This window comes from Phascolarctos cinereus, unplaced genomic scaffold (genome assembly GCF_003287225.1).
Source record: "Phascolarctos cinereus isolate Bilbo 61053 unplaced genomic scaffold, phaCin_HiC Scaffold_7;HRSCAF=346, whole genome shotgun sequence".
Classification (NCBI taxonomy): domain Eukaryota; kingdom Metazoa; phylum Chordata; class Mammalia; order Diprotodontia; family Phascolarctidae; genus Phascolarctos; species Phascolarctos cinereus.
This window is the reverse complement of record NW_027556180.1, coordinates 75,077,575-75,105,062: the sequence shown is the minus strand read 5'-3', so window position 1 is coordinate 75,105,062 and position 27,488 is coordinate 75,077,575. Positions and strand designations below refer to the sequence as shown.

General features: G+C 35.2%; 1 protein-coding gene across 1 annotated transcript in view; it reads right to left on the bottom strand.

Annotated features, from left to right (window-relative positions):
- Positions 1-27,488, bottom strand: part of ERBB4 (erb-b2 receptor tyrosine kinase 4) — a 1,374,278-nt gene that overhangs the window by 400,057 nt on the left and 946,733 nt on the right. Inside the window, 4 exon segments of the mRNA XM_021008671.2 lie at positions 1,797-1,923; positions 4,188-4,301; positions 7,909-8,050; positions 11,027-11,145. Coding sequence (XP_020864330.1) covers positions 1,797-1,923; positions 4,188-4,301; positions 7,909-8,050; positions 11,027-11,145 — 502 coding nt within the window.

Below are 27,488 nucleotides of genomic sequence, written 5' to 3'. Positions count from 1 at the left end.
CTGTTGATTCTATTTGGACACGTATTCATTTGTAATGTTACATTGATTTTATTATGATAACAGTGTGTTACACATGCACAGTAAAACTTTAAGTTGTTAGATGTGAGTTGTTTCTTTAACTGTAGCCCTTGGCACTAATATTTTGGGATTAAGCAGTAACATAAACAAATAGATACAACATAAAGTGAAAATGGACGTATTTAATGCAACTCTAGAAGCATGAAATCAGTTGTTTTCCCAGCTAAAACCAGCAGGTGGTTCTATAATGAAGGAGCACAGACACAGTTTCATTGATCACTGAAATTCATTGAACAGATCAGGTACAATAGTTATTGCTTCCCAAGTGAAAGATGCGGGGGGGGGGGGGGGGGAAGGAGGGGAGGAGAAGAGGGGGAAGGGAGAGGGACAGGGAGAGGGAGAAGGAGAGGGGGAGGGGGAAGAGGGAGAGAGACACAGAGAGAGACACACAGAGAGAGAGAGAGAGAGAGAGAGAGAGAGAGAGAGAGAGAGAGAGAGACAGAGAGACAGAGAGACAGAGAGACAGAGAGAGAGAGACAGAGAGAGAGACAGAGAGAGAGACAGAGACAGACTCTGAAGTATAGAGTGATTTTTAAGTAGAAACATTTGAATCACTCCTTCCTGAAAATAATATACTGGCATTTCAGCTTAAAGTCACTTGCAAATTTTAGAAATTTAGAGATTTGTTGATTTACATAATTATGTAGTACTCAACTAGTAAGTTGAACAATCTTTTCATATATACATATATGTGGCGGTTTTTGTTTTTTGCTTTTTAGGAAACCATCAGCATTGTGCTCAAAGTTTAGATAAGGTTCACAATCTGCTTTCCCTCTCATCATTTTTTTTAATGATGATCACCAAACTTCAAATTATGGATATCTTTTGAAACATTTGGCTTTCCTTTGTTGTTAATTAAAACTGGGTGTTTTGGTAGGGCATGGTTAGCAGTGGGTGTAGTTGTCAGTAAGGAGGTGCAAAATTAAGGAAAAAAAATCAGAAAAAAACTATACATATTTAAAAGAAAATTCTTGTTTTTTTAAACAGAATTAAAGGGGATTTTGTTTTTGTTTTGTTTTGTTTTTTAACTATGTCTCCCCATCTCTCCAAGTCAGAAGCTTAGTGTTCACTCATGGGTCAGATCTCACTTACTCAAGCTTTGACTTGCTCCATTTTCAACTTGAGCAGGTCTGCCTTTCCTGCTCCCTGCCCCCACCCCACCCCCACCCTCCAATCCATTTCCATGGACCCACAATATTAGTGCTGGACTTAGGGTAGATGATTAAACCACTTAACCCCTTTCAGCTAAGAATTCTTAACTCAAGTGATTTACCAACTTCGACTTCCCCCACTGGCAGGGATTAAAGATATGTTCCCTCACACCAGACAGAATCACCAATTTTTAAAACTGGAAGGGGCTTCAATAGTCATTTAGTGAATCCAGAACTGAAAAAGTAAGTGGCCTTCATCTCTGATTGAAGATCCTCAGTGAAGAAAAACCTCAAGTCGTCAGAGGTGATTCATTTCCAGTTTGGAGCAGCTCCCTAATTTTTAGGAAATTTTTCCTGACATCAAGTCTACATTTGTGAATTTGCAACTTCTGGGTATTGCTACTGTTTTTTCCCTCTAGAGCCAAAGAGAAGTAGCATAATTTCTCTTCCACATGATATCCCCTTAAAAAACAACAACAACAACAACAACAACAACAAAAAACATCTTTGCCCTTTCTTTCCAGAACAACAACAACAAAAAAAATAGAATGAAGTTTTAGCACTGACCCATGAATACCAGTGACGAGAAAGATCAAATTCCCATTGATCTTGGTACAGTTTACGAATTTGTCAATGTTGCTGGAATCCACAGTCTGAGCAGACATCAGAGTTCCTGTGCCAATGCCATCACATGCTGTATATTAAAAAAAACAGAAATATATGAAACTGCAGTTTTCAATAAGTAGCTTCTCCAATTCTCATTATTTTTATTAGTATTGACAATCATACATTTGAGTAGTAAGTTGAAACAAGGACCTATCAAATATCTGACCTTAAATTAACTGACCTCTTGCTATGAGTTATATTTATTTCAATGAGCTGCAATTTTGTCAATATGGGCATTCCTATTAACACAAATCACAACCCTCTTTGTGACTTATAATAGAGTTCACAAGAGTTGCTTCACCAAGAACACTTGTTATCTTATGGCTATTCTGGGGATAAAACTGTCTGAACCTGGACTGATTCTCAGAAAAATCTATCAAACAACATGGTGCTAGGTGATGGAAATGAGGGAATGAAACTATCTCTATTCTCAACAAACATGCAGTCTATAACTGTGCTCAAAGGTATTCCACGTCTCATGGACCACCCACTAGGTGTGTCTTATTGACGTAATCTTCAAGAGCTTAGGGTCACCTCCACACTACAAAAAGATATTCAAACAGTATTTTAGTGGGGATTGAACTAAATACACACACATCCCCACACACACCTAATCTTCCTACTTAGTTTCTTTAAGGGAATAAATGTCATTTTATCCTCATATGTTCCATGAAAGCTAATTTTTTTATGTGGCTTATTTTGTAGTGATTCTAAGGTTTTCCCTCTTCATCATATTCCATCTCCTCTCTCTGAGTCTGAGTCTTTAAAAGGGGAATTTTCTATGCCTGGAATGCACACACTCCTCATTTTTGCCACATAGAATCTCTCTTCCTTAATTCAAGCACTGCCTCTACATGAAGTCTTTTCAGATTCCCCCAAATATTAGTGCCACTCCATAAGCCCTTTTGTATTTACATTTCTTTTTTTTTTCTTTCTATTTATGTGAGAAGCAGCAAGGCATAGTGCACAAAGAGAAGGCCTCAAATATAAAAGATCTTGATTCAAGGTGCACCTCTGGAATGTACTGGTTTTGTAATTCCAGCAAGTCACTTAGCCAAAGAGGGTTCTCTACCCAGGAGGTGTCCATACTGATAAAAACACAGATCCAGTACCTATCTGTATTTGTTCTCTTTATATTGATTCTGTATATACTTAAATATGTGCTTGTTGTTTCCACTGTTAGCATGCTAGTTCCTTGACAGTAGGCATTGTTTTATTCCTTGGATTTTTATCACCAGCATCTAGCAGTGTCCCTAAACATAAAACATACAATGAAAGCTTAATGAATGATGGATTTCCACATCTGCTCTTAAAAATACATTTTTACTGATTTTTTTAATTTAACATTGCTTAAATTTTCACCTGGATCCCTCCTTTCCCTATGAGACAGTCATCCCATAGAAAGCTGTTTCAACCCCCCCCAAAAAAAGGGGGGGTAAGCAACAAATCAATCAAGAAAGTGAAAAAAACAAATTCAAAAAATCTGAAATGTTCCACACCTGAGGATAACTTTTCTCTACAAAGTAGTGGGACTTTCTCATTTTGATCCCCCTTAGGTGGAATCTGTCCCCTTTCCCAATTTACAAAGCCTTGTCCAATCTTCAAGGGTCAGATAAATCCTACTCCCCCTGACTAGGGGTATTCCATCTGGTTTGAGGACATCCTCCATCATGTGGCACATTTGACACTAATGTAATGCAATGTGCCCCTCCCTTTCCCTTTAAAAATGTGCATGTCTTATATACCTAAATATATATAGTATAGTATGTGTGTGTATATAAATATATATATATATATATATATATATATATATATATATATATATATATATATATATTATATATGTGTGTGTGTGTGTGTGTGTGTGTGTGTATAATATGTATACTGTTGAGGCTTGGTATCATAGAATACTGTAAAATTTACTGATTGATTTGCTGCTTCCTAAATAACTAAATTTTCCCAGTATGTAGGCCACTTTGACCCATTAGATCGTGAGCTTCTTGGGGACAGGAAACTATCTTTTATCTCTTGTTTCTTTTTAGTACAGCACCTGGAATATTGAAGGTGATTAGACTTTCGACAATATCCTGAAGGCACGTGTGAAGAACACGAGGCCTCAAGGCTGCATGTGGCTCTCTAGGTCCTCAATTGGGATCCTTTAACTAAATCTAAATTTCACAGAACCAATGGCCTCGAGGCCACAGGAAATGTATCTCCCCCTTATAGGGAATGCTTTAGGAACCTTAATGTCATTCCCAGGCTCTTTCTAGATACATCACAGCTATAACCTACCTTTGGGACAAATGTCAGTACAAGGTTTACACATTTTAATCCCATTTTCTTCAACCTCCATTTTGGAACTAGGACAAGCCCGCACACAAGAACTGGAATCTACCACAAAGTTATCTGCAAGGAAAAAGTAAAATGTTCAGTAATGATGTTTGGTTGGAAGTTCAGGGGGAAAAGTTTTCTGGCATCTGGAAGTGGTCATGTAAGTCAATAATGTGTATGACTTTTCCCTTATAATAGCTTTGTACTTTTCCATCTATGAACTTAGTAGTTATTTGGGTGGTGCAGTTGATCAAGCACTCTACCTGGAGCCAGAAAGATCTGAGTACAAATCTAGCCTCACATATTTACTAATCTGAGTGAGCCTATGCAAATCATTTGAGATCCTCCAGCCCCAAACTACCCATTTAAAAATAGTACGTATGATAGCACTTAATTCCAAGAATTGTTGGGTGAATAAAATAATATTTGCAAAGTGCTTTCCAAATCTTGACACACTAAAGATATGATGATGATGAAGAAACAGAGAGAGAGAGGGGGGGGAGAGGGAGAGGGGGAGAGAGAGAGAGAGAGAGAGAGAGAGAGAGAGAGAGAGAGAGAGAGAGAGTTGCACTGTCTTGTATCCTGGTCTAAGAATAGGATGTAGAAATGGCTGCTGTGTTGTTTGTTTTTGTTTAACTTTTTTTTTTTCTGATCCCACATATCCTAAAAGCCCTCAGGACAGTGTAAATTTCTTTTACAGGCTTAATAAACTACATGACATTTAGTCTGCGTTTCCCTGCAGTTCCACTTCATTTCATGTAGTGATGCAAGTTTGAAATCTAGAAGTGCTTGAAGTTATTTTGAAACACAAATGAAGCTTAAATTAAACTGCTTTGGATGAAGAGAAAATATTTTATACTCAGACTCAAGAGGAAGTATTTAAAGTTTGGGCTACATTGAAAGGAATACTATGGTAGCAAATTTAGTCATAAGAATTTTCTCTGCCTGTGCATATGAATACACTTGCATGAAATTTCAAAAGACAGTGACTTGGGAAAATTTAATAAAATATCTTATTAAATAATGTAGGTATTATTTAAAGCCAGGTTTCCTCTGGATAGCTCTCCCTTCTGGAAACTTATACCACCAGATGAATAAGGATCAAATGGACCCTGAATGTAGCTTTTGAGAAAATGTTTCAGAATATTTTAATATTCTGTCATTGCTATAACTACCCTAATTTAATAAGGATGATTTGCATCATTATATAAAGAGAAATAAGTAGGAATTTGGGGCATTCAAAAATTATACTGTATTATGCTCAGAAATAGTCTATAGGTGTCCCAGCTCCTGTGTAAAGATAGCTTCTATGATAGCCATTTTGTAGGAAAGGGATATTCCAGACTGAGGATCCTACTAGAAAGAAGCTCCTTGAAAATGGGGACAATATTGTTTCTATTACTGCAGCCCTAATATCAGGCAGAAGATATTTAATAAATGATTGTTGAACTGAATAGTGTTCAGCCTTCTGAGTTCTGGACTTCCTTTACTATAGCTCTTGGTATTTTCATCATTTAGTTTTAGTGAAAAACTCCTCAGAATGTTATGGTCTATGCTGTAGCAGTGTGCTTTTAAGCTCAGCCTGAAGTCCACGAAACAGGAAGATGATAAAATTCCTTTCATATTCTCTCTCAACTTCACAGCTCTCCTTGTCTTGCCCTTTATCACTTCTGTAGCAGAAGGAAATATGACCATTTTCCTGCTTCTTTTCTTTTTCCTTTCAGTGGTGGATTCTCATTCACTAATTCTCTTTCTCTGTCTCTCTGTCTTTTTCTCTCTGTCTCTCTCTCTCTCTGTGGCTGGTTATTTATAAAATAACATTTTATGCAAATTTTTTTTAATTGCTAGAATTTCTGGAAAACTTTCCAAACCTCCGGAAGCCTGGCATTGAATTTTCCTTTCTAACAACTACAAACAATAACAACCTGCCTCAATGAGCTCACCTGACACTATGCACAACAATCTATTCTTAATCCCTTTCCACTGAGATGTGGAGGGAATGGTCAATATTTGTTCTTAGAGATTATTACTGTTTTGTTTTGTTTTGTTTTATTGACTCAGAAGTCAGCTTCCTCTTACCATTCTTTTTATTTATGTTTGTTTTATTTTACATTGTTAATTTAATTTATTGCTCTACTTCTGCTTAGTTCATTATGCATCAATTGTATAAATCTTTAAGTCACTTTATTTAAAAGTGCAAAAGATGCAAAATATTTGCTTTTAAATTTAATTAAATTTAATTAGTTCATATTTTAAAGTGTGCAAGATCGAGGTCCTCAGATACAAAAATGCCTTTAAAATTGTAATTCAAATGATATGTGAACCATAACTAAAAATTATTTGTCACATGAAACTCCCCCCAACACACTCACACAATCCCAGCCCTATTTTTTTTAAAGCATAAAAATCCACATAATGACATATGGTATGAATTGGGGGAAACCATCCTTTATAGAGGCTATTCCCAAGAATTCCTGAGATGCAAAATTCCCAAATGAGGGAAAGGCAAGGAATATGACTTCTTATACCGCTCTGCAGCTGCAAACAGCTGTAGGTATGAAACTTCTGTTTTTCAAATGGGAAACTCTACAATAAACTTGAACTTGCAAAGATCCTATATATACCAAAATATGCACCACAATATTTTTTGGAGACAGAGAGAGGGAGGAGACAGACAGAGACAGGAGACAGAGAGAGAGGAGAGAGAGAGAGAGACAGAGACAGAGAGAGAGAGAGAGAGAGAGAGAGAGAGAGAGAGAGAGAGAGAAAACAAAAGAAAAGAATGTCTTAATTGGATGACAATAAACAAAATGAAGTATATGACTATAACAAAATATCATCGTACCCTGAAAAACAAGGAATAACAGGAATGCATAGAAACATGGAAAAATATTTAGACTAACACAAATAATTAGAACCAAGAGAACAATATGGGCAGTGACTATAATAATGCAAATGAAAATAAAGCTAAACATAGCCAAACTCAGATTAACTGCAATATGTAATCATGTTCCTAGAAAGCAAAAGACATAATGCATTTCTCAGTAGAGAAGGGAGGATTATATGATCAGAATGTTACACAGGCTGTCAGACAAGGTTATTTTGTATATGTTTTGCTTAACATCCTTTTGTTGTTACATGGGTGGGTTCAATAAGGGAGGAGGACATATCGGAAATGAACAACCACAATAAAGATCAAAAAGTGTCAATAAAAACTTTTTTTTCAAAAATAAGAGAAAAGTGAATAAAGTTAAAAACTGGTTCACCATTTTTTCAGGGGAGACGCAATACTACTCCAGATTTTCCAAAAGCTCTTCCCCCAACATGTAAAACCACTATGCCCCCTAGTACTAAAAGAGTTGTAATTGTCATCAAAAGGAAGAAAGCAAACTCCAGCAAAGATTGAGGAATTTTATGATACTGTATTTCTCATGAGAACTGACCAATTTATTTTTGGATTCTTAGTACAGGACCTCATAACTTTTCTATTTTTATTTCTGTTCATTATTATTGCTTAAATGCAGATTTGACCTTGGGAATGGCATGCAGTTCATCAAACATCCTACTATCAGAATTATAAATAAACTATAATATATACGTGGGTTTGTGAGTTCATTAGAGTCAGGTCCCACATTAAGTCAGGTAGCTCTACCCCAAGACACCTGGAATTTCAATTACTTACGTGGGCATTTCTTGACACAGAAGGCTCCATAGGTATACTTTGCATTGAAATTGTGCTCTAGTTGAAAGGTGGTTGGATTGTAGACAAATGTTTGGGGGCATTGGGTGACACATGCTCCACTGTCATTGAAATTCATGCAGGCCTGCAACAGAATTTAACTAGCTTAGAGCATGTCTTGGCTTTTTGAAGATATTTTCATAATGATGCTAATGGAATCCTGCTGGTACTGAGTTTATTCTTGGTTGGGGTGTCATTTTCCCCTCTGTACCTACTTCCCAAACTTTTTCCATTCAAAATTTAAAAATAAACAGTTAATCTTTTGAATCCAACATGTTTTTAGGTGATTATTTCCCTAATGTCTATAAACAAATGTTCTAAATACAGCAATGCTAGAATGAAGTTTTGCTTTGTATTTGTTTTTAATGTGTTGACTCATTTCAGGCTTGATAGTGTGCTTAAAATCAGCCAGCAACAAAAGAACTATTTAAACCACCCACACTGCTAATGCACAAATGATCTGTGCTTTGATGTTCTGACCTTCTGGTCTTGCCTGGCTTTATGGTCTCTCCTGGTATTAGGCCAAATGCCAGCTGACAACCAAGCTCCTAATTATGCCATCAAAGAAGCATGATTTCTTTTGAATAGGGAAAGAGAGCGTTATACTTAGTGTCAGGTCATTTGCCATCTTTCAGGGGTGAATAGCAGGATATTTGGACCTTCTGTTTTCATTTAAGCCTGGCTACCACCCACCACTGATTTTTTTTTTTTAGGTAAGGCAATTGGGGTTAAGTGACTCGTCCAGAGTCACACAGCTAGTAAGTGTTATGTGTCTGAGGCTGCATTTGAACTCAGAGCCTCCCAACTCCAGGGCCAGTGCTCTATCCACTGCACCACCTAGCTGCCTCTCACTCACCACTGATTAAGAAAAACACCTTGGCAGGTGAATATTTTAGACTACAGCTATGATAACTATGAAAAAAGCTAACTATGGAAAACTGGTGATTAAATCATAAAACATACTTGTCTCTTGTCTTCTCATAATGCTATATTTTATTTAAAGCCCCCCCCCAAAAAAAATAGTTCCATTTTCCAAATTATAATATGGTCCAGATTGAAACTTTCACCCTGGTCTTGAAATTATTTTAAAAAATTCTTGATATACCAAAAAAAACATTAATCACCAGAGAATTGTGGAACTTGCTTCAAAAGTGAATATATACTATGTTGTTGTGAGAAAAAAAAAGATGGAAAAATGACTTTTCTCACATTTTACAAAAAGTTTTCACCGTGAGATATTTTAGCTTTTGCAAAGCAGATGTTGTGAACCAAGCAAAGTTTTTCATTGGCTCATGAATTGTTGGTGTGTTTATTAATAAGCATTAATTTGCTGTATTTCCTCAACACATTTGCTACATCCATTGTAGTTTAAGCAAGCACTTTATCACAAACATGACAATTTCCTCATGATAGTCTACCCAATGTATAACCAGAATGAGGCACACGGATGGTATATTTCTCCCTACGATGACACTTTCCAGGAAGAATCTATTAAAAACCAATCTAGAAAACTCAGTAAGTTTTAATTTATAACCACAAAGCTCTCTATGGCCTTATAATTGTTATGCTGGCATATATTACATAATATTATACACTATTTGCCTGGGAACAGAGCAAAGTAGCCTAGAGAAAAATATTAAAGTTTCTAAGTACTGTCCACCCACCAAAGTTTTGCTATTACATTTTTAAAATCTCCCATGCCATAGGCCAAAGTAGAACCCTACATCACTGCAAAATAATAGAGAAACGAGTGATGTGAAGATCAGGGTACAACTTAGCTATAACATTCATTCAGTGAATCAACACCAAAGTATGAAAGAAGCTTCTAGCATGGATGTTGCTTAATTATTATAAAGTCAAAAATTTATAGTGATCAGTGACCCTGGGGGAGAAAAAAAATCACACTTGCAAATTTTGTAATGAAGTATTCTTAGGTAATTCTTGCCCTGGTTCCAATCCACAGACAAATAAAAATCTGCTGAAACACTTTCCTAAGTGCATCTACATTTTGGCTCCTTCCTCCTCATTCAACACCCTACCACTGTATTTTTTTTTTCATCATTACAGACTTACTGTGGACTATAAACCTGCCTGCTGTCTGAAAAATTAATTGTCTTAATTTTAGAACATGGTTTGCAGTGAATTAACTTTTTTACTAAATGGTTTAAAATGATGTGCTTTTCTAATGATGTTTTTGAAGGAATAAAAGAAATTAAGAAATTGCTCTTTTTCAAAATTTACATTATGTATGTGATTTTAATTTTAAACAAATTGGAAAAATTAGGAAAATATGGAGAGCTGGGTTTAACTACAGCTTACAAAATGTTCTCAAGATCAGAGGGAACACAAAGAACAGTATTAAAAATATTAAAGTATAATTTAAAAGAGTTCCAACAACTAGGGGAGTAAAAGTGTCTTCATTTAAGATAAAAATCATACATATTAGCATATAAATGGCTTCAAATCTATTTTTGTAAATCTCATAAATGTTTTAATAGGTATTTCAAGCTGGTAAGACATACAAACTGACAAGAAAAACAGATAAATTCATAAAAATATCTATTAATATTTTGAAATATATTCTGGAAAAATAGTTTAATAATGCAGTCATATGGAAGCATGGGGATTCAAGCTCAAAGATAAAACAACTTTGAATGAAAGCATTTGTTAAAAACTTAGGATAAGATTCACTGAGGCTGAAAACACTCCAAAGGAAAGGATATTACTAGACTTTCTCTCTTCCAAGTGACCAATCAGAATGTCCTTTAAGCCTGTCTTCTACAAGAAGACCATCTTTTAATAGTATATTATACAACACACAAAAGCTCAGTTAAATGAACAGCATACAACAATCCAAAGTAAATAACAGACACTAACTGATAACTCCACACTGAAGGAATGGTATCTTTCTTTCCAATATTGTCATGGATAAGATTTTTCTGATCTTGATCAAATTAGGTTTCTTTCTTTTGATTTTCAGATGTTTGAGCTTCAGTGTTAATGTGCCAAATAAGAAGGAGAGGGGAAGAAAGGGGAAAGGAAGCAGAACTCCTCAACATACAAAGCAGTCTGTGTCTTTAGGTCCTGAGCAGCCTCCAGCACATTCTCGATGGCAGCAATCACTTACATACGGGCCATAGCACCTGCCATCACACTGCTCTGCACATACAGTCTTGGTCACTGCAAAAGACAAAGACATCATGAAAGTCAAAGGCAGGCCAAAAGACAAACATTTCAGTAAATGAGAGATAGGGAGAGGGTCTGAGAACTGTAGCAATAACTGAAATCTATCAGAGATGCTTTACATGCTAAAACAGGGAGGCTAAAGGAAGCTCTATTCTATCATCTTTAAATAATCCATCCAATATAATTTGTATCTTTTTAGAACCTCACAAAGTCTTTATATGTGCTACTGAAATGTGATTTCCAAAGTCATATTCAATTTCAATTCATAGCTAAAGGGCTAACTGTATAAGTGCAAATAACTAGGTCACCTATTAAAATCGATAAGCTTATTCACCTAGGAGTTTTGAGAAGAGTAAGAATAAGAGAAAACTTTGAGAATAAGAGTGGCAGTACAGTATATCAAACAATCAACAAGCATTTAATGTCTGTTATATGTTAAGCACTGTCCTAGTTTGGGAATACAAAACCAAAAGCTAAAATAGTCCCTGCCCTCAAGGAGTTTACAGTCATGCAAACAAGGTGGACTGAGGGCCAGCCTTGGAAACAGGAACACCTGTATTCAAGCCCTACCTCCAATACATGCTAGCTATGTGGCAACAAGCAAGTTACTTAACATCTCAGTGACCCAGGAAAATGTCTAGGACTCTAAAAATACCCCAATATTTGATGATCTATAAAGTTCTTCACATCAATTCCCATGAAACCATAATTTTGAACACAATTCCAAAAGCTTAACAAATATATGTAAGACATATCTGTTTTGTACACCAATGATATAAAGGTATATAAAGGTACAGAGGTATATTTGTACAACTCAGGCTCATAATATATGTTTTATATTGAATTAAATTGGATTAGATGTTCATATCTTCATAACACATTTGTTCAACAAAATTTTGTGATGTAAGGCAACCATTATCTCTATGTATCTATCATTTTCAAAGGAAAATGAGAAACAACACATTTAGTAGAGTTAAGAGTAGCCCCCTGTCTCATGTTTATATAATATGAAATCTATTGGGCTCATGAAAATGAACAGCTTTCCTCAGAAAAGATTAAAAAATTTCCCAAATTTACATAATAAATTAACAATATTTTCCACAAAGTCAAATAAATATTTTTTTTGGTTGAACACCCTAGGGAAAATATTAAAACCAATTAAAGAGTGAATGAGTGATGACAGGAAATTGAGGGGGAAAGAACAAGGTTCTAGGAATAAAGATATATCCAACAATTTAAAAAAGGCAAAGTAACCTTAAATATTTTCTTTTATATTTCAATGCTTTATTTGTGGTTTACATCTGAAGACTTTTCTGTTTGGCTTCAGATTGCTGGTATAAAAGCTTCAAAATATACAATATAATACTCACATGAAAGATATATTGTTCTATTGTATATGATAATATCACTCATATTCATATTTATGTGATCAGAGATTTAGAGCTGGAACATGTAGGGAAATCAATAACAAAGCATGACAAATAGCTCAAAGCAAACCATAATTTGAAACATCAAAATACAATAGGCTTTGAATTGAGTTTCTATCTAATTTCTTAGAGGCAGAAACAAAAAAAGGGCAGTGGACTGAAAACTAAAAAGGCTTGATACTACCCATTACTTTTGCCAAGTCACTTCATTTCCCTGTGCCTCTGTTCCTCTATTTATAAAATAAAAGGGTTGAACCTAAAGATCTCAATTCTAATATAACATTAAATGCTATATATCTATGATCTTTAATGTCAAAAGACTTCAGAAAGTATATAGAACAGCCTGGATTTCTGAAGATGAATTTTATAGTTTAAGAATTCTCAGCTATTTGAATGTCTCATTAAATTCATTTATTTGATCTTTAAGAAGTTTTATATAACTTTGTTTTATACAATCTCCATCTAATTAGCTAATAATCATCCAAATTAAACATTTACCCATGCTGATTTTCTTTTTCTCAACTTAGTGATATGGTTTCTGACTCTTCAATAGGGACTGCAATGCACAGAAGAAATATAATGAATAACATGAATGAAACTGGTGAAGTGGCAAAATGCCATTTTAGAACATTCAAAAACAGTCCTTTGACTTGGCAATAGCTTCTAATTAAGGCAACAGCCAGAGTTAAATAAACAAACCATTAGGTTTAGACTGTTAATGCAGGCACATCCTCCTAATTTGAGTAGAGAATGGGCATTTCACCATGTGTTAAGTAGACATTAACAACATAAGATGTTAATGTAAGGTCAGTCTCAATGTTCTGAATCTTGATGAAAATACCACATTTTAAAGAAGACATATGTATGCATTTTTGTTCCTATGTTAACTTTAAGACGGCTTAAGATTTGTGAGAACTATAAAAAGCAGCATTTTTCCATTATTTAAATAAACTTTTGATTTGCATATGAACTGATAATGATTAATAAATATTGTTGAACAAGACTGAATTATGTAGGTTTTTGTATATGTATACCATAAAAATTAAAATTGACTCAACTTCATTTTAAATTATTATCCATATTTCCTAGAAAAAAGTAAGATCATACTTTTGATACATGCAAACAACGAAAATAACTTTTTAGTAGCATATAATTCTAGGGTTAATGTACATGTTCTGAGCTTAATCTGTGAAAAAAAACGGCCTAATCGTTGAGAAGATAACTAGAACTTCCAGTTGTAGAATTCAAAAGAAGCAGTACAAATTCTGTAACACACACAACTATTTTTTTTCCTAAAGCAGACAATTCTAGATAATATGAATTCATCAAGCTTAATAAATACTGATGAACTGGACTGAATTATGTAGGTCTCTTCTTTTGCATATACATATAAATGTAGATACATATACATACCTATGAATTGACCCTGAACTTTTATAAGCATTACCACATCTTCATATGAAAAAAAATAAGGTAATAATTTTGGCACATGCAAACATTGTATGTCAATTAATACTTTAAGAGACTTCAATATTAGGGTTAATGTTCTTGTTCTGAGTTTAATTTGCAAAAATATCGAAGTTGTTAAGTATCACTCAAGAAAACTAAAAATTGACCCAGAACTTCTTTTAAAAATATTGCCCACATTTTCCTATGAAATTATAAGGTCATATTGACACATGTCAAATATTTTCTAAGACAGTACAATCCTAAGGTTACCATTCCTACTCTCAGCTATGTGAAAATGCCCTAGTAATTTATAAAGAAAACTAGAGTTTCTAGCTGTGATGATTCAAAACAAACACTAACAGTTCAGCAATACACACAACCAATTTTTCTAAAGCATTTGCAGGAAGTTTAGACAAATATATTTCTTATTGTTTCATATGAAATTGGAAAAGCCACATTAAATGAGTTTTTTATGGTTCTTTTTTTCTCCCAAGATTTTACTTCTTACAAAAAAAAAATGGAGACAAAGACCCAAATATTCCCATATATAATGAAATGAATGGACGTGCATCATTCAATGTTATTTTTCTAGTCTGCTTTCACCTTAGGAGCAACATTACTTTTTCATTATTAATAGTATAATATTTTGTGATGATGAGGATGGTTTTAGAAAATCCTAGGAAAATTTGTATGAAATTATGTAAAAATAAAGTGAGTAAAATCAGGAGAAAGAAATTATACAGTAACAATAATACTGTAAAGACAAACAACTTTGACAAATTTAGGAAGTATGATCAATACAATGCAACTAACCACAGTTCAAAAGAACTCACGATGAAACATGTTATCTACCACCAGATACAGGGGTGAAAGATTCTGAATGTAGACTGAAGCACATACACACATATACATCTATACACACATATGTCATAGCTAATATAGGAATTTGTTGAACTATATATAATACATACGTGTGTGTGTGTGTGTGTATATATGTACATATATATATATATATATATATATATAGTGTATATATACACAAACATACACATGTAATCATTGCTCCGATGATTCCAAAATATATTTGTGAAAAATATTTTTTGCTTTCTCAATGTGTGAGGGAAAGGACAAATTCAGAACTGAAAATAAAATAAAGCAATTTAAAAAGACAATACATAAATAAATTAGCATGGCTATGTTCCAATAACACTTTATTATTGACATTAAAATAAAAGTGCTATAATATTTTGGTCAATTTGAAAGAAGCAGGTTTCTACATGAGAATGAAAAACATCTAAGAATTACTAAAGCAGTTCAATTTTGCTTCAGAGGAGATAAAAAGATAGATAAAGCAACCCATTGCCAGGTGTAGATTAGTGTGAATAATTAATCCCAATTAATACAAATAATGAATCTTAAGAAGTGGTCACATGTATTTGAATTTGAAATATTTGAAGTTATAATTATGTAAAATATAATCATTGGTTTCAATCCCAAAGGAGTGAGAATTCAAATAGCATGACATTCTTTTAGGATTTACTGTTCTCACAGACCAGGAGTTACTTCTCTGTGTGTATATGTACATACACACACATATATATATGTGTGTATGCATGTATGTATGTTTTTGTTTGTTTGTTTGTTTTTTGGTGAGGCAATAGGGGTTAAATGACTTGCCCACAGTCACACAGCTAGTAAATGTCAAGTGTCAGGTCCTCCTGACTCCAAAGCCAGAGCTCAAGTATGTATGTATTTGATTAAACATTAGCCTCCAAGAGAGATACCACTTTAACCTTGGGCAAATTGTCCAAAGAAGAAAGGAGAGGAAAAGTCCTTTTCTGAATCTGGAGACTGAGATTTTATCAACCTTCCTTAATAGTACTTCATCTTTTCTCTGAGTTGCTTAGGTAGCATAGGCAATATATATAGGGGTATTCCTTAAAAAATCTCAGTGTCTTTTGAGGGAGGGAAAATTGGAGAGGATGATCTGAGGCATCTAATGGGTTTCGTGAATGTTTTAAAGTATTGTTCTTGATCATGGACTCAGATAAGTCAGTCAGTCAGAAAGAATTGAATAAGCAGTTATTTTGTGCCAGGCACTGTGCTAAATGCTGGGGATATAAAAAAAAAGGCAAAAAAAAAGTCCCTGCCCTTATCTTAAAGGAGAAGACAGCATGCCACATACACATACACATATATATTACAATACATATATTCACATGATGCACATATATAGATACAAACAAAAATATACATATATACATCTATTTATGTACATATATACAAGATACATATACACATATACATATATACATACACATATATACATACACACACACATAATGAAGCTAACAGGAAGGAAGGTGTTGGGAGTGAGGTGAGGTAGGAAGGAAACTTCATGTAGATGATGGGATTTGAGTTTATTCTTGAAAGGAGGAGAGAGGGGGGTAGAAGGGGAGAGAGAGAAAAAGAGAGAAAGAGAAAGAGAGAGAGATGAGGAAGTAGAGCATTTGATGCATGGAGACAAGAGAGGTGATGCCATGACATGCAAGTGAATTGGATTTAAGTGAGGGAGGGCTGTGAAAAGTCACCAGCCTCACTTTCTCCTCCAGAGTCATCTGGGTATAGTGGTGAGATAAAGATCAGGAGGACTGGAGAAGGCCCTGGATGCAGAGGGAGACCTTGGCCTTTTTAAGCCAAGGTCTTTAACAGGTCTCAGTTTGACTGAGGAAATACCCATTCAGTGATTTAGGCTAGGTAAGAAATGAGGCAGAGAATAACCTCTTTACCAACTCAAACAAACAAACAAAAAAATCAATCTGGGAGGGGAAGACCCTCAGGGTCAAAACAAAAACAACTGCTATACAAGTTCACTTTGAGCCAATCAGGGCCCAAACAATAATTAAATGAGGCTTGGCCTGGGACCTATTGTTGGCCAATCAACAAAAGCCAGAGTGATTCAGGTTTAAGGAGTGATCCTTAAGGAAAAAACAAAAAAAGGTTTCAGAGATAAAAATTTACATTCCTTTGGGCAGAGCACCCACAGGTAAGGGTATGATACCCTATGTGGACCAAAGGAAGAGAAAGAAAGGAAAGAAATGAAGAAGGGAAGAAGGAAGGAAGGAAGGAAGGAAGGAAGGAAGGAAGGAAGGAAGGAAGGAAGGAAGGAAGGAAGGAAGGAAGGAAGGAAGGAAGGAAGGAAGGAAGGAAGGAAGGAAGATAGACTAGCAGGGAAAAGACAAAGAGTCCAGAGATGTGTGAGGAGTGGCAAAGAGGTCAGTATAGCTATATTGTAGAGTACACAGTTTCTCATAGGTTCATAGTGAGACCATGGCATCTTAAGTATTTTCTGTGGTGGGGGAAAAAAAAAAGACTGTCCTGTGGGGGCAGGGGACATGAGGCAACATTCCTATTCAGTCTCAATCTTATCACATGACTAACTCCAATTGAAACTTTAGTAATTAGGAAATATTTTGAAAGCATTTGTTTGAAGGAGAAGGAAATACATTTATGGATAATAATATAAGAAGAGGGAATAATGACTTAGATTTTCAATTACATCCTCTTCTGCACAAACTCTGGCAGTGGTCACCAAGCCTGAAAGTCTAAGAGCATGCATCCAGGGATGGATTGTCTGCCAGACAAAGACTGGTCAGCTCATGCTCAGAGTGTGTAACCCTTCTAGCCACAGCAACCCTGAAAGCCCCAGTAATGGAGGGGTTTGTAGCTTTCTATTAATTGAGAGAGCATCCATACTGATGATACATAGATGCTTCAAGGATTGAAGAATGAAAGCAATGAAGTAAGTGAAGGCAACCAGACAAGAAGCTTCATCTCTAAGTAGTGACAAATTGTACCTAAGATAAATTTCTCATGTTTATGCACTTTGCAATTTCTGGGGAAAAAAATTACCATTTATTCCTTTATAACTCACACAGATGTTATTATAGGACAAAATGAAGGTTTCTATAAAGTAAACTTTTTAATCCCTCTGGCTAGATTGATGAGCTTCACGTATTTTGTATAAATTAAGTATCTGCAACCATGCCCATACATCATTAAGAGACAAAACCCAAAATCAACCTAAACACACCAAGATGACTTTCATGGCTCCACAATAACATTAACATATAATTACTTTGGTTTTATTAGTTTCTCTCCTGACTTGAATATTATTTCATTAACATCTTTTAGTATTTAGTATCCTTTCTTAATTACAGCATGGGGATGCATTAGAATCATTTTGGTGGGATTCTAACTTGTCTGTTCATTTGTTAATACACCATTAATAGTGATTGGTTAACTGGAAAAGGCAAACACTCACAAGTTTAAATGTTTATTATAATGGGGTCAGGGGCTTTGAAAGCAGAATTAGGGTTTCAGGATAAATATCCAAGAGATCTCCAATGATGATGCTTAAAAGTTCAAAAGAATCATACATATAGGCTATCCTCTCAGAAGACAGCTCAGAGAAAGAAAGTATATGAGAGAAGTTTTCCAATATCAGAATAGCATTATCAATTTGGCTTCTGCTTCCACTGCTTACATACATCAAGTTTTTCCTAAAGAAAAGGATAAGGACAACTTGATTCTTTTTTTCAAGTAATTATTAGAGAAGTCTGAGGTACTTTTACATGAAGTCAGCTCAGTGAAGTTATTTGTTCACTCATTTGTTTTGTTTTTTTTTTAATGAGCACCTATTACATTTAATACTGTAGAAGGTCTTTGATTTCATTGGTATGGATACTCTTCATCCCCATCCCTTATAGATAACCTAAATGAGTTGCTGCTATGAATTTTTGGATATATATATGTACATTTATGTACACAAGCGGCAAAGATACATACGTGTGCATCCATGTACATATCTATACAGGCTTAACTTAGTGGCCAACCTCCTGATAATTGGCCTGTACTAACTTAGCCAAATAAGTAATTGGATGATAAACGTAAAGTCCTTTTCTAGATTTGTTTAACTTAGTAGCAACTGACAGAGCTTGCTACTGATATGATCTTATCAAACTCACCTCCATGACAAGATAACCTCTGTGACACTGAGGTGCTAGGATTTGAATAGAAATGAATACCTTCCTTTGATACGGTAAGCAGAGATGACTCTGACCTTCCCCATGTCCTTTCCTGTTCTCTCCTCAACCTAATCCTACGCTTTATTAGAAAGAAACATTTCAAGACTTAAAACAAACTTGCTCTAAAGGTTGATCTGCTTTAGTCTTTTTTAAGGCAACTAAATGGTGTGTTGGGGAGGGAAGAGCCAAAAGAAAGGCCTATATCCTTTCACAAAATATAACTTGCTTCCCTAGGAAGGATATCTACGAAGGTTCCAAAAGATCTAGTTCCAAAAGATCCTCAAAGGAGTTTGCATCAATTGTCCTTTTCCAGGATTGAGATCTCACCATATACCAGAACAAGTCAGATAGGAGAAAGCACCCTTCCCAATCTTAATTGGAATAAGCATGATTTAGGTCTCCTACAAATCCCAATATTAGCCTCCTCTTACTCTGCCCTCAACACTACTGGATTGTTGCAAAGTTGGAAGGCAACTTCAAAGTCACTTAGTCCAAACCCCGCTTTTATAGAAGCAGGAAATGAGTGAGTATCAAGGTCAGATAGCCACCTAGTGGAAGAGTCAAGACTAGAGCCATGGTCTCCTGGCTCAGGGTTCTTTCCACTATATCATGGCACCTCCATAGTTTATGCTTTCTCTCACATTGGACTTTATTTTATTTAGTGTTTAATGACAAGTGTTCTTTATCTGACAGCCAGTAACACATCCCTATTCTTCATATTATTGTATTTCTGACAAAAAAGCATGCAACTGTATTATATCATTTTCCTTCCTAGAGCTACTCGCGTATCTCTGAGATTTTAGGTGGTGGTCCTAACCAATTATTCCCTGACTTAGCATTATACTGTTTCCCACATTACATTTTGTTGCCTCTTTAATAGAAGGACAGAACCATCCTCCTGACAGCTCACATTTGATAGCACCCAAAGGTTTTCAAAGTGCTTTTCATTTTTCTTTTCATCTAGGCCTTACAATGACTCTGTGAGGCATTTCTACAGGTATTACTTGGCTAGTGCCTGGGATAGAGACTGGACCTATAATTTCACTGAAATATGGAACTCTCAGGTAAGAAACTTGCCTCTACCAGTCCAAGTCAGCAACTTCTCTCTAACTTATAGACAAAAAAAAAAGTTGTCTAGAGCTGAGTTGTCAAATATGTTCCCTGTGGACTGCATTGACCCCTCTACAAATCTCATGCTGGGAAATATTTAATAAAATAAATAAAAATACAATATAACATAGATAATATTATTATGTTGGTTTCTAAGTCAAAGTTCAACCATGCAGGGGATCCTTACATATGGTTTAGTAGACTCTGTGTCTAACTGGCTTAGAACACTGACAGAGAGTTTAAATGACTAGTCCAGAGTCACACAGCCAGTTTGTATAAAAGGAAGGACCTAACTTCAGCAATTCCTGACCACAAGACTAGCTCTCTATCCACTGTGTCATGATGTCTTTTTTTTCCCTCATACTTATTTAGTAAATATGGAAACTGAAATTTGGAGGTTACTTGACTTGCTGAGAGTGACATAGGGCATAAGCACAAAAAGTAAGAGATTCAAATCAAGTTTTTTCTAACTCAAGTACAATGTTATTTTTATTCTATCACATTGTCAGACTTTGGACTTACATTAAAGAATAGACCAAGAATTAAGCACTCACTATATGGTAGGCACTATACTAAATTTTTTACACCTATCTCATTTGATGCTCACAATAACCCTGGGAAGTAGGTGCTATTATTACATCCATTTTAATGCTGAGGAAACTGAGTCAGAGAGGAAATGTCTTAGCTAAGGTCACAAGGCTAATGAGTATCTCAGGCTGGATTTGAACTCAGGTCTTCCTGATGCAAGGCATAGAATTCTACTCAACATGCTATCTCACTATCCTTAGGTGATTTTGGTGGTATGTAAAGAACTTACTGGATATTAGAAAGATAAAATGCTGGAGTGAGTTACTAGGTAAAATTTCAGCAAATCCCTGTGTATTTTCAGAAAGAAAATAACTACATAATCTAGATAGTTTAGACATTTACTTACTGAAAAATAAAGGACCTAGAATAAATGGTTTCTTTAGGTCCCTTCCAGCTCTAGAATCCATAATTTATTCATCAATATTGAGACTGTGATTGAAAAACTTCAGCTTAATGGCTAGGACATACTTTTGGTGAACTGAGTAAAACGCTGTAAACATGAGATTAATAAAAGCATATTATGACTTACAGAACACGTTGGGATAGCCAAGGTGAAGAGAAGTATGGCCACCAAAACCAAAGACTTCTATCTACTACCAAAGATAATGAATGGACTCTACAGTAGCAATGAAAAATGAATATAATCATCTTCATTTTCAACCTGAATGCATTCTTGTTGAACAATAAAGCATGGCATGAAAAACTCATTCTGTTGAACCCTGCCAAAACAGTGGGAGTGTAGGAGAACTATTTATTTTCTGTCCCTGGTACTGCCACTCACTGTTGTCCTCTGTGTGGTTACAGGGTGAGAGACCAGCACTTTCTCAAAGCAAAATGCACTGAGAATGTGGGTAAGTAACGACTTGAGTTTTTTGGGAAGTCTTCCTATCTTCTGGAAAGACAAAAAATTAGATATGAAACAGCAAAGTAATGAGCAATGAGATCCTTACTATATATAGCATTATCTCACAAACTTCCTTTAGAATTACGGAAATATGGTGGCCATAGCCTAGACATGCACATATATTCTTCTCCTCACTACCAATAAAGGTCCATGTATTATATAATACCTCCTAAAAGGTAAAATCAAGAACTGCATGTGAACTTTTGAAGTCATGAAGAATACAAAAATCTTCTGATGTTTGATCTTATTTGATCTTCCTCAAACTCAGCATTTCATCTTCAGATTTTTTTGCCTTTTTCATGGGCTGCTTCTTATGTCCAAATTGAATATCCACCTCACTTTTATTTGTTAGAATATCAAAGTTCCTTCAAGGTGTATTATAACTTCTTACCAGAAGCCCTTTCTAATCCCTCTGCTTAGTAATGTTTTTATTCTCCTCAAATTTTCAAGTAAACATTGACCTATTTATGTGTTCACCTCCCCACTGACACACATACTAAACAAAGGAAGCTACTTGAGGGCAGGAACTGCTTATTCTGTGTACTGCCCATACCCAGTACAGTAATTTGCACATGGTAAGCACTTAAATGATGATTATATTAAATTGGATCAGATTAAAATGATTTTGGTGAGATTCTAATAATGAGTAATTCTTCAAGATAGGAATGACAAGTTTTCCTTGACTTCCTTGAGCCTATCTCATTAGCTGGTTTCCCTCACAAACCATATACAGCAGTGGCAATACCAGAAGATTCCAATGGTGTCATCAACATGTCCATTTAAAAAAAATAAAATATGAAAAACTTACTAGTTATTATACTCTCATTTTAATACCTTCCCATGATGCCACAATATTTGTCAAAGTTTGGGCCAAGTAGAACTACCCACCATTTACTCCCATGTTTAGTAACATAGCAAAATATTAGCCTTATAGTTCAGTAATGAAAAGTCTTATTTTAGATGTATGTATCAGGCATAGGATAAATAAAGTAAATGACTGCTGGTCCTCTACACATTATTCATACAATACCATTGACACAAAATGTCTGATGACTTCATTAGGCCTACAATTTTGATGATGAGTAATTAGGATTGACCCTTTAGCCCAGATAAATTCACTGCATTCTTCAAGATCCCAAGGCTATGCCATAATGATACTGTGAGTTATGTCAGACTTGAAGGTATCTTGCCTGATCTGTTCCTTATCACCAGCTGCTTTGTACAATTATGAAACCTTATTCAATCAATTTTACAAAGCCATGCATGAAGACTCAATGAGGAACCTCAGAGCTGATTTTAAACTAGACTTCTGGCCACCAGGGAAATTCTAATTAATAAGCTACAAGCATCACCAAAGTTCTTAAGACATTCAATAAACTGCCATTTTCCAATAACTGTTCATGCATATAACCCCAAGAGAGAGATTATGGACTGTTTGGCAGATTCTGAACAGAACTATGGACTGAAAAGTCTCTGAGCAATATTGGCAATGTGTAAACCACACTGGAAAGGACATGACCCCAAGCAGTCAAAGATTTTCATTAGCAATAGAGTAGAAAGCTATAATTGAATTATGCTACCTTGGCAATGTTATTCCCATTCCTCTCTTTCCACTTTCCCCCATCCCCATCTCCAGTGATATATTGAAAGACAGATACACACACACACACACATACACACACACACACACACACACACACACACACACACACCCCAAAACTGAATCAAAAAGTTATTATGTCATTGGGATTCTGTCAGAGGAAAGTATCAGCTTAAAACAAAGAGGACAGAAAAGTTTTCTGTCAACCTTTTGTAGTTTTAAGTTAGGAAAGAAAGCACTCCTCTTTGCTTTTCCTGGACAATACTCTTTCTCTTCTACTTACCCTAGCTTCCATGTCTACCATCAGAAGTGGTGATAAGTAATGCAGCCATGTTCAGCCCCATACAACTGGTATGACTTTCATCTTCATGAAGCTGCATATGCAAGAGTTCCGAAATTCCAAAATCCTTGGATCATTTCATTTATTTGAATTGGCTTTGAATATCATGGTACATCATGTTCAGAGAATTAATTTCAAAATTATAAACACCTATTTTTCTGATGCAGGAGAAGCTAAGTAGAAAGGCTGCTCAGTTTCCCTGGCTGCTTCTTACCAATCCACCTCAATTCCTCTCTCCACTAATTTCTATTATGCAGCAACAAAGCCCCAGTCAAGCACAAACAGAAGTCTCAAAAAGCAAGTACATCCTTTAAATTTGCTTTCATGTCCAAAGGACAGGTAACTTTTTTAAGACAAGAATTTTAAACCTTTGCCTTCAGTTCCTGTTTCAAATCAACAGAGATAGTGACTATAAACAAAAGATTTAATAACAGATTCAGATGAATGGATAACATCACACAGAAGTTCACAGGAATATCAGTTACATACAGGGTGGCTAATCTATAGGTGACTACACATCTTATGTGATGGTTTATACATTTTTTATAGTGAATATGAGATGCGTTGTGGCATACTATAGTAAGTTGTTTAGCCTTGGAGCCAAGAAGACCTGGGTTTAAGCACAACTTCTGATACACACTATTTGACCTAGGGCAACTATAAAAGGACCACTCTCTACCCCCTAAAGTTATACCCTCTTCCTGCAAAATGGTTTAGGCTATAAAGGGCTACAAAAGCTAGGACCTGCCTGTTCAGGGGTGGAACAAGGCTCAAGCTGTGCCTCCTTTGCTTCCTGGTAGCTTCAGATAGTATTAACACGATTTCCTAGTTTTCTAAGGCATAGAATATTTCACCCTGTAGGATCTGAGTTCTTCCAAATTTGGTGGGTGTGTGCAGACAATACAAGTCACTACTCTCTACCTGGCCGACCAGATTCATTTCTATATGGAGACAAGATGAGAGGTGTCTACTGAAGCTAAATACCACCATATCCTTGTTATGTATCCTTGCTATGTTAGGGCTAAGTAAACCTAAATTAATAGGGTTCTGGCATCAGGCCCATACCTATTAACAAATTATTTAATCTCAGTGTTCAGGACAGCTCTCTAAAATCACAAATTACAGAGAAAGTACATACTTGCATTGGTACATAGAGTTTCCTCATCCAGGGACTCCCTATAATAATGAAATCATTGGGCCAAATCTCTAACTCTTTGGGAAATCTCACAGAGTTAACTACATGTAGATAATCCAGATGTTTACAGGTGCATAGTTAAAAATAGCCATTCTAATTATAATCAATTCTCCCTCTGGAAAAGAGAATGAATGATCCAATGTAACCCATCACCATTATATGGAAAAACAAAGGAAAATGTACTTCAAACTAAAAATTACATTCCCAAATAACTAGAATCTTCTCATTGTCCTCTCATCAGCCTTGCATTCTCCAACTGTAATGTTCTCTCTATTTTACCTGTCCCTATGAAGCCACAGATCATGTTGTATCTTTTCCATCAAACCTTCTAACATTATTCCAATCTACAGTGATTGCCCTTAAGCTGACTTGCAAATCTTACCCTCTCTTTGGCACATTTTGGCATATTACTGACTTCTTTTGACCTATCCTCTATTTCTCTGGACTATTTGAAATTTATGAGAAAAAAAAACATGTCTGGAAGTTGATATGTACTACAAAATAGGTGATCAATAAAAATTTGTCACATGGACTTGAATTGTCTCATGTCCAGACATGTACCAAAGGACAGGATTAGGCAGTGTATGTATCCTGCACAAGAATTAGAAATTCTTTTCTTAGTGGAACAAGAATAACATTTCCTAGGGGCAGCTAGGTGGCGCAGTGGATAGAGCACCAGCCCTGAAGTCAGGAGGACCTGAGTTCAATTCTGGCCTCAGACTAAACACTTGAAACTTACTAACTGTGTGACTGTGGGCAAGTCACTTAACCCCAATTGCCTACAAAAAAAGAATAACATTTCCTGGGAGAAGAGCAAAGAACCCTACGAATGATGGCTATTTCTCCATAAGTAAGAAACATAATCATCTAGGCTTTTCAATCATTAGGTGTAGTAATTAAAGTATAATGAATGCACTAACTAATTTGTATTAGAATTACCAGCACCTTGAAAAAATATTTATAATCTTTAGAATAGGTCAGTTTGTTGTTTTGTTTTGTTTTTTTGTTTTCTTTTTGGTTTTGTTTTTTTCTGAATTTCTTAAACTCATGCTTAGTTTTAGTTTCAGGAAAGCATTCAACTAATGTGTGTATTGTAATGTTTCCCTTAATTTTACAATATGTCAAGAAACCATAAATCCACAAAGAAAAAAATGGGAAATAACTGAAATCAATAAGGAAGGCTTATGAACATGCGAAGTTATTAGTGAAATACAAGGATGTTAATTAAAGATGCTGGCTTTTTGCAGCAAAGGCTTTCTGTTACCCTGATTGATCTTGGCTGCTGGTTCAGCTCTTTCTCTCTTGCCCATTAGCTCTCACTTGCTTTTCACTGCTCTAATTGGATATTTACTGCATCGGCACCTTCTTTTAAACAACATTTGTTGCAAAAAGACTGTAAATACTATTATGCTTTAGACAAGTGACACATATACAAATATATGCTTGCATAAATAGTTTATTGTTTCTGTAATCTGGCACTGGAACTTTTATAGATCTTCATTAAACTTTCTGAATTGCATGGAAATGTTTGATATTTTTTCTGAATAAAATATCCTTCTTTTCTTTTGAATTCAAAATCCTGCTTTAAAAAGCAGTTGCAAAAATATTTTAGATAAAGTATTATGCCCCACATTTTAAGTAGTGTTAGAAAAATTAATATTAGAAATGATGATTTTAAAATTTAACCTACAAATAAAAATCTAAGAAGGGCTTTAGTCTCGCCAAGCCAAAGGATATAACTTATGAAAATTCCAGAAAAATAATTTTCTTCCTAAATAAACATGATCAATTACTGTGGAAAATGACAGAGTATGTTGAAATTTTTCCATAGGAATTTGCAATATCTGTGTAGAAACAATATCTTTCCCAAAGTTTTTATATAGATTATTTCATTTTACATGATCAGTAAAAAGACTTCCAGAAAGCTTTTTTTATTGACAAGATAAAACCAACTGCAGATACTACATCTACCTTTCTGCATCCAGTAACATCATCATTATTCAATTTTCAATTGGAAAACAAGGACTTAAGTTGTTTTCTTATAGAAAAAGTTCACATGTCACATGAGCAAGGGGCAGTATAATCAATGAGACCATGTGTGGAGTGGAGACAAATCATACTAGAAATTTGGCGTCAGCAAACAAGCAAAAATGAATGATATTGATAAGCACAATATCAGGAAAAATAGGGAGGTTTCCATGAATGTGTTAATTACATTCACTTAGAAGGCAGATTCAACCCTTAATAATGGTACATGAAAAGATACGTAGGCATAGATAGATACTGATGGGCAGCTAGGTGGCACAGTGGATAGAGCACTGGGCTTGGATGAAGAAGACTCATCTTCTTGAGTTCAAATCTGGCCTCAGGCACTTATTAGCTGTGTACCCCTGGGCAAGTTACTTTAACCTCTATGCCTCAGTTCCTTATCTGTAAAATAAGCTAGAGAAGGAAATGTCAAACCACTCCAGTATTTTTCCCGAGAAAATCACAAAGAGTTGGGCATAAATGAAATGACTGAACAAGAACAACATATATACATATATACCTTTTTTTTGTCCTTTACCAGGGAAAAACATATATAATGTAAATATATGTGTATGTACATATATATAAAGATATATATTTCTCCAATAA